Source organism: Lepisma saccharinum, chromosome 1 (genome assembly GCF_977018435.1).
Source record: "Lepisma saccharinum chromosome 1, izLepSacc3.1, whole genome shotgun sequence".
Classification (NCBI taxonomy): domain Eukaryota; kingdom Metazoa; phylum Arthropoda; class Insecta; order Zygentoma; family Lepismatidae; genus Lepisma; species Lepisma saccharinum.
The window spans coordinates 153806501-153815709 of record NC_139229.1 but is presented as its reverse complement, the minus strand read 5'-3'; the positions used below and the strand labels follow the sequence as shown (position 1 = coordinate 153815709).

The 9209-nt window shown below is 38.9% G+C and overlaps 1 protein-coding gene across 1 annotated transcript; it reads left to right on the top strand.

The window, feature by feature from the left end:
• The first annotated feature begins 4837 nt into the window (after positions 1-4837).
• LOC145986609 (histone-lysine N-methyltransferase SETMAR-like) lies at positions 4838-5422 on the top strand. Its single transcript, XM_083120825.1, has one exon. It carries the CDS (start codon positions 4838-4840, stop codon positions 5420-5422), a length of 585 nt encoding a protein of 194 aa, XP_082976951.1.
• The last annotated feature ends 3787 nt before the right edge of the window (positions 5423-9209 follow it).

Sequence of the window (9209 nt, the reverse complement as noted above, 5' to 3'; positions counted from 1 at the left end):
AAAAAATTCTAATGAAAAGATAGCGAATATAATTTTTGTTCGTTGCATGTAGTGCTCGAAGTGCAAATTTTTAACTAGGGGGGGGGGGATGCCTGGTCGAATTTTGGGGATAGTTGGCAGGATGCTGCTATACATTAGCAAGTGGGGGATACTTATACAAATTATCCTAGATGTTTTACGCAATTTTTTGACTGGAGGATATCATCCCCTCGCGTCCCACCCGCTTGGAGCACTGATTCTATGAAAAATTCATTATTTGTTCCTTAGACAAATAAAAATTACAATTTTTTACGTGTTGCTGATGAGGATATCTCTGCATTGAAATCTTAATCTTGAATGGCCTGAAAAGCGACAAATGATTTTATTAGATATTTTCTGTGGTCTTATTAATGAAAATACACGAGTACATTGTCTGTTTACCGTGCTTGCTAGATGTGTCGTGTCGTGTCAGTAGCATCGGATTCTACAAATATAAATCGCATTCGATTTTCTCTTTTAACAATTTTTCGACATTGAGAAATTTAATTAAAACATTTTTTTTAAAGATACCAACTCATTTCCCCAATATTTCGCCGCAATTGTGCAAAATAATTATTGGACGGCCAATACCTGCATTTACTTATTTTCTTTGAGGCTGTATTTAATTGTTCTATTTTGAACGTTGAACACTTGAACTGTTTGATTAAATATTATTCAGGATTATCTCCTTATTGCCCCCCATCATTTAACAATTAAATAAGCTCAAGAGGATCTTGATTCATTAATTTGGCTTTATTTTACTTAACTTTTCTGACACTTTTAGCTAATCGCGAAGATGATATGAGTGATGATATGATGAAATTGATGAAGGGACACTCACAAAGAATACCCATGCCGGGATTCGAACTCGAGACCCCTGGCGTCGTAGGGCGCTGTGATAATCATACCGCCACGGATGTAGGCTTAAAATAATCTTATTGGCTCAGAGTAAGATCGATTTCCTGCATGTCACGGGCGACGGAAAGCGGAATGGGGGGGGGGGCGTTCTGGGCTGTGGCCACCCCCTGGAAATTTGCATCGTTCACTTCAAGTGACCCCCCAAAAAGGGAAAAAAAGCTTGTTGTTTGTTATTGCAGAAATAAAGTTCAGTTCGTTGGTTTTCAAACTTACGAAATAAAATTTAAAGTAAAGTAAATCGCAAGGAAAAAAGGTTTTTAAATTCAAGAAGCAGTTAAAATTTTCATATTCTACTATTTAAACCAAAGAATAAATGGTTTCACAGTGTTTGAAATCCCAAAAAATAGCGTATACGAGAGGTCACAAGTCTGTAAAAGTTAATAAAAAATGGAATAACTACTACACCTTTCAGTACACTAACTGTATGAAATGTAAAAAATAATAAAAAAAAAACAGTTGTGCTGCATATTTAGTCTTCTGCTGGATCGAGTAAAAATAATAACAATAATAAATTTCGAATAAGGTTTCTTTATATTTTTAGTTGGTAATCGTGATTATTTTGTAATAATGTAAACATGATAATAATAATTATTATTGTTGTTATTTCTACTCTTCTAATTTTATCAGTGGTGTAGTAAAAATTCTAGCGACGCTCATACTGAACGTATAACTCAAAATTCGCAATTTTGAAAATTTACTGTAGAGATTCACTAAAATGTGCATAATGTTTTCTAGTATAAATATATATTTAGTTCTTGCAAATTTCATTTAAAATTCAAGGGAGTGACTATCATTCATAAGCAGGGTGCGAAATCACTGCAGATTGGTGGGGGGGAAGGAGCAGACAGACACACACACACACACACAATATATATATATATATATATATATATATATATATATATATATATATATATATATATATATATATATATATATATATGGATAACAGTAGGAGGGCCAAAAGGGATAAATAAAAATCAAAGAAGAAAAAAGGAAACACTCACCAGACAGTGAAAGAATTCAAATTTTCGCAGACTTTATCGTTGCATCGTCAGTGTAAGAAGAAAGACGGAACCATTAATTACTTGTCAATTATTCAATAATCAAATTATATTATAAAATATACAATATATTATATCGACTGTCCATTTAAAATTCGATTGCAAATTGAAGATTTTAATGTAATACTAATGCTATGAACATGAACAATGATTTGCGTGCCTAAGTAGAAGGGGCAAAAATTAAAATTCACATCTAATTGCCATTATGTGTTTAATTAATATATTCATATACTTTGCGGAAGTTGACGAAAGGCAACGAGAAATGGAGAAGAAATAACAAATCGGACTATAATTTCTATGCTGGGTTCAGTGTCCTTAGAGATGAGGCTCTTTGTTGTCCGTTCTGTGTGTGTGTTTTCGAAATTATTCCAGTGAAGTATATTCGACTCTCAAACTAATTGTTTATGTTTGTAGTTTGTTTCCCCCCCGGAAAAGTTTGGTGGGGGGAAATTTCAGGACAAGATCGTTGGTGGGGGAATTCCCCCCTGTCCCCCCGGGATTTCGCACCCTGTTCATAAGCTTATCTTCCAATTTGTTTAAAATTCTGCATTAACATGCAGCCTCGCTACGTTAAATTTAATTTCATGTTATTTCATCACCTTATGCTAATTTTAAACAGTTTTCACGTCCTGCAATCATTTTTGAAGAGCACAGTATCACAATGTTGTCATAGGGCTATGGGGGTGAATTGAATTATTTTATAGATGATGGGAGATAATGTAGACAAAATATTTTTTTGTCTTACTAAAATGAGATTATTGCAACAGTAACTTCCTGCTTCTGTCAAATTATTTAGGAGGAGGAGGGTGGGGGTTCAAGGGTTGCTGCGAAGAGATTAGAAGGTGCCGTACACCCTACCAAAAATTATGGGGTTATGCACCTCTGATTATCATAATTCCTATTGTCGCAATGAACCTAACTGTAATATTACATGAGCGACGTAAAATAGGAAAAATAGACAATTTGTAATTGACGATACTAACATCTTCCTTGTTAGGTCCAGATAATGTGAAAAAAAAACACAGTGAGAAAACTTTTGGCTAATGAATAATGATTAGATGACAGTAATGTAATGAAAATGTTCAAGGAAATATACCCGTGTCCAGGTCGGTGATCGAACCCGGAACACTTGAGGGCAAAAAACGTTTCAGGCACCAATAATATATTAGACGTAGTCTACATACGTGTTGCAGAATTCTGGTCTGGGTGGTTGGGAGGGGCAATCTCCCCTCTCCGAAGATCCGCTTCATAGTGCACGTACCGAAAAGTAATCAGAATTACAAAGAAAAAGAAAGGGATGAAAAATCTGGAACGAAATAGCCATAATTACTCATAATTCCAGATTTCCTTCCACACGTCCTTATTAAAATACGTATAAGACCTGTATCCCAGGAGGCTTTGATTACGGACACAGCGAACGTGGGTCTCGGGAACAGGTTCGCACAGAGAACGTGCAGGTGGCTCTGCAGTTGAGGAGCAAAGACGCGAGAAAACAAAGCAATTACGCTCTATTATCGATATTATCATCGTCATCTTTATTTTAGGGCAGTACGTGATGTTTCGCTTTTTCTTTTTCTTACAGATCACAGGATGTGTGCGAATGAACAAAACGTTACTGTAAGCGTGCCATTATAATTCATTATTACTTAACACACAACTTTCAAACTATCTTCCACGTAGTACAGCCAACGTCAAAGAAAACAGTACGCAAATTGTCTATTGCTATTTTCATTCTATAGTTATTCTGTATTTTGTTTTGTTTTAGGAATTGAATTCTGTTGATACGAAGTTGATGTTGCCCTCTGGTTATCGAAATTTTTATTTCAATTCATTATCAGTACATTGTGGAAAACAGACTGAATGAAAATGATGATGGACAATTCACCTGCTATTACTTTTGTCGTTGGGTGTAAAAACTTTGCTAGTTTAGGCCCGCTTTAGACGAAAGCATTTCCCTTAGCATTTTTCGTAACATTTATGCTATGACCAAAATGCTAACGTGTAAAGTGAGAAATTTTATGGCATTTTTTTATTCAGATGCCATGGTATATTTCATTGCATTTCTCAAGGCTAGGATCTGTCCTATTTCCGTAGCATTTTTCGTCGCCAATCAGAAGCGACCTCTAGGTCACGTGTGCAGTTGTAATGGCGGCCGCGTGAGATGTAAACAATGTATCACTTCACATTTATAAAAGACGATAACTATTCAATCGAGAGGAATAACGTTTCGTATTAAATGGTTTTAGACACAAAAAAATGGCGTTGCTTAAATACATACTCTATGGCGTTTACTGTACACGCATGGAATAATATTTTAGTTGTTTCAATTGCAAACACCGTGCACTCACCATAGATGGCGTAACTCGCCGTGCCTTTCTTGCTGTATGTATTATACAGTATGGCCAGAAAAGAAGTATACCAAAAGTTGCAACATTGTACACAGTCGGTAACTTTCGGTATGCTTCTTTTCCGGCCATACTGTACATTGTAATCGCAAAAGCTAACCGAAATGTTACATGAAATGCGTTCGTGTAAAGTACGAGGGGGGGGGGGGCTGAAAAGTTTTGCCTGTTGATTAATATCCCTCTTATTTTATTTGCAAAGATCTCGGAACTTTTGCTGAGCGTTCCTACATTCCTTTCCTACAACGCCACGTAGCGGGAGTTGTTGTCATCTGCCCACGTGATCAGCAGTTGTGACAAAGATGACAACTGGTATGGACGTACGGTTAAAGCAGAGAGCCGTAATCGAATTCTTGACGGCGGAAGGAGTGCAAAATCGTCACAGGCGACGAATCGTGGGTCCACCACTATGACCCAACGATGAAGAGGTAGTCCATGGAGTACCGTCACAAAAGTTCTCCCACTCCAAAAACATTCAAGGTCCGTGCATCTGCGGGAAAAGTCATGCTGACTCTGTTTTTCGATGTGAATGGTGTTGTCCACACAGAATTTCTTCCCAAGGGTACCACCATTAACTCAGAGCGGTACATCGAAACCCTAAAGAAGCTAAAGGCTCGACTGAGACGCGTCAGGCCTGACAATGGAGCCCCTCTTCTTCTCCATGACAACGCTAGACCCCACACCAGCAAGTTGACCACCGACGCAATATTGAAGCTTGGATACACTGTCCTCCCACACCCCCCATACAGGCCTGATCTTGCACCCTGTGACTTCTACATCTTTCCTAAACTGAAGGAACACCTTAAGGGAAACCACAACTCATCAGATGAGGACGTCCAGCTCCAGCGTGCTGTGCGATCGTGGTGTAACTCCAAAGGCAAGGATTTCTACCGTGACGCCATGGAAGGACTGGTTCACCGTGGAGGAAGTGCTTGGAAGTGGATGGTGACTATGTGGAGAAGTGATGTTCCAGAACTGAAGCCAATATGTCAATCTACACATTGTATTTTATTTGATTAAATTCTGTTCACTACAACCAGAGATATTAATCAACAGGCAAAACTTTACAGCCCACCCTCATACTATCTGCTATAATAAGATTTTTGGAAGCATTTACATAGCATTTATGCTAACAAAAATGTTAAAGGAAATGCTTTCGTCTAGAGCCGGCCTTATGGATGATTCTTGTAGTCAAGTGAGGCTCTGATGCCAGTACCCACAGCCAGCATCATCCTCTGCAGAAATATGAGTTGCCCTGGCACTTGTCACTTTGTCTGCTGAGCGTTAGGCCTACTATCCAGTCCAGCCTCCCAGATGGAACTTCGTTGCCCATGTTTTCAAGGGTTCCTGGTTCATACTCTGTGGAGGCACATAGTGGTTCAGATCTCACTTTAAACTGTAGGCCCAGTCCCGATTAGCCTATATGTGCATACGGTGAACTTACACAAAAGAAATCAGCCCAAGATTATATCAATGACGTAGTGATTTTAGTTTGCTCTTTATGAGGAGTTCATCTCCATAATACTATTTCATGCAGTTTTTCTTTTAATTCAATGATTTAAATGTTTTTTTGCTAAGAATCTTCTGCCCCTGTGTTAGGAGAACGCAGGTAGCCTCAGCGCGGATGCACCCTTTCTTGATGGAATTGGGTTATTTTAGGTCGCTTTTCTGCCACTTTTGTCTAATCTTGATGGCTTTGTAGTTTTATTATCAGTCAATATACAAGACGCTTCTGTCTCACTTCTATGAGGATTCGAGACAAACAAGTACATTATTAGAATATTTTACATCGATGATGAAAAATCAGAGCCATTCAAAGCGCTCTTGCCATTGGTGGTTCGATCCCCAGTGGAAGTTCAAAAAATTTCGGTGTTGCTTCAATATCATGAGAACAAATGCTGAGCTACTTGTAAAATAATAGTAACGGAACGGTCTCTGGTCTAGATAGCCAGGAAACACTGAAGTTGAGTCGAGTTTGGTGTTTTAAGTCCAATTTATGCACAATAAGGCTAATCGGGATCCTACAGTTTAAAGTGGGATCCAAACCACTATGTGCCTCCACCGGGTATCGAACCCGGGGCCCTTTGATTACAAGGCAGAAAACACTGGAGTTGGGAAAAGATTCGCTGATCAAGTGTCGCCCAATAAGCAACTGTTGAGCAGGTCAGGGTCTTCAAAGGGCTGTTGCGCCACGGAGGTAATAATGAAAAATAATTCCACACACAGAAGAATTCCAATTTTTCTAATCTTTAAAATATTCAGCTCTATTAGAATTGCATGCATGATAACAGCTCGGAAAAACCAAAAGCAAGCAAAACTCAAATGTCAAATAAAATTATTTTCTATACTTTTCATCACACCTTGAAGCCACTTTAGTATGTGGAAGTAGGATTCCACACGTTCTGGATATCAGCCATAGAGAGATGGTGTGATCAGCACCAGCCACACTCAGTGGCGTGGAAGAAAAAAATCGTTCTGGTGGGCTCAGAATGGCAGAAGGGCGGGAGGGGTTAAACCATTTCAAAGTGGGTTAGAGCCCACCCTGGCTTACCTAGTGACGGCGCTCCTTGCAGGAGCGCCCTTTCACCCAATATTGCCAGAAACTCTTATGCAGAACAAGAACATGGATGAAAAAATTCTGTCTGAGATCAATCATTCAAGGGAAAAATCGAACAAGCATTCAGATGTCCTGCAAATATCAACTGTTCTACACACGCTTTTTTAAAAGTAATACAACTTACAAGCTCAGTGTGTTACTTTTTGTGACCAGAGCTTATTGATTAACTGGACTATCCAGATTCTGAGAGCACCAGAACAGCGAAGGTAGGGTACCTGACTATCACTCAGGAGAGACAGGTACGATTCCCCAGTAGGTTATCTCAGGTGATTCTTTTTTCGACAATGTCCCTGTATAAAGCGGCTCTGGGGTTCACCCAGCCTCTAATAAATGGATATAGGCGGTCAATGATTATTACTCCACAATGGCCGAATGTCGAAATCCTGAACGTGCGAGGTCCTACCTCCACAGTTGTACCAGAGAGCAGTCCTACGTGCCTTCATGACACGGTACAAGTTTAATTGTTTACGCTACATTTGAGAGCAATGGCTGAAGGTAATACTCCCGAAACTAGTTTCTTTAAAAACTTAGTTAATTGTGATGGTACGTATTCTTATTCATAACAGAATGCCAATTTATAGGTTCTCACTTAATCTGCTGTACAGGTATTTCTGATAGTAAAATGACTAACGCTCTCCCCCTGTAATCAAGGGGTCCTGGGTTCGATTCCGGTGAAGGTACATTGCATAGTGGTTTGGATTGCACTTTAACAAATTGCAGGTTCAGTTCTTATTGGCCTATCTGACGATAGTGAACTATTTTTTATTTTATTTTACAAATCTGCTGTTATACCTAGTTTTACCATAAATACTGTCACAATTTTTGAGGGTGGCCGTACCTCCGACCGTAAAAGCAGAGCGTATAGAAGGAATAGTGTGTGCACTCCCTGAGTTGCCGTGGTACACCACCTAGATGGCAGTGGCGACGTTTGAGACGGTGCGGAAGATGCTCGCGTTGCTTACATAACTAACTACATAAGAAACAAAAATGCATGTTAGTTACGTTTGGAGAAGAGCTCAGCAGCTGGATAGTTTGGAGAATTTCCGAGATGATTCTGCTGTCTTCGAGGCACTTAATTCCTTTCTTATCTCCTTGGTGCGGAAGAAAAATCGACATTTCAGATAGTGAAATACGAGTTTAGGTAGCGTACGCAGCACATGATCTTCACAGCATCCTAATTGCGAAGTTTTTACAGCAATTATATTTAAATTGTCCAAACACTCAAAAAATATATCACCCCATAAACTATTAGCACATGATAATTTTTCTGCAACAACTTCTTCCACTCTTTGACAGCACATCATAAACACTTTTCGATGAATAGATAAGGTATTTACAGCCATCTCCGAACCATAGTCTTGGATTAGCGTAAGTGAGGCAGGTGCATTAGTTGGTTCCCCGTGCAGAAAAGTTGTACACAGTTTACATAAAACGCAGTTTACAATCCGTCACTTTTGAAATATACCGCACTATGTATCCTGCCAAATGATACACCAACTATTCTTTACCAACACTTTGTTCATTTTAGTTTGGTATGTTGTTTTCCGAGTCCGGTATTTGAATTTCATCTTCAACAATGGAATTTTTTCCCCCTTATTTTATTTTAAGCTTGCTTCTTCACCGAAAGATTTTTATTTTCGGTTGCTCTTGCCAGAGTTCGCATTTGATTAACAAAAGACGTCAGAGGAGATTCAGTCCTGTATTCACAGTTTCCGCTCGAAAATAAAGCAAGTTTTGCTGGTACGTAAATTGATTGCAGCATATGTAAGTGCAGAAAATCCACAGTGGAGGGATGATCATCACAAGTGAACGACCGCAATATACCAAAATGGCGTTCTAGGGGATCTTGATTAAATTTTCCTGTCAAAACGTACTTGTAATTGTTCTTCCACAAATATTCGGACACTAGCGTTTTTTCTGAGGACAGCATTCCATTTTATTAAAGTTATATGTGCTTCTGATCCTTTATATAGTGTCTGTGCAGGAGTGATGAATTTGATGCATCAACCAGCCAGTTTAGGTCCCTTGTGAAATTTTCCGTTGTTCACTGCCTTCTAACCCCTCTGCATTAATACTTTTATTCCATTAGCCACAGATCTGCTGAACAGCTGCAGTGCGAGTCTTACATTTATTCGTTGGAATGAATTAGGATCCAAATGAGCAGAGGTCACTTTGTAGCAAGCTTTCATA

Coding starts and splice junctions, on each gene's coding strand:
- LOC145986609 (XM_083120825.1), top strand. CDS start 4,838: ATGGAGTACCGTCACAAAAGTTCTCCCACTCCAAAAACATTCAAGGTC.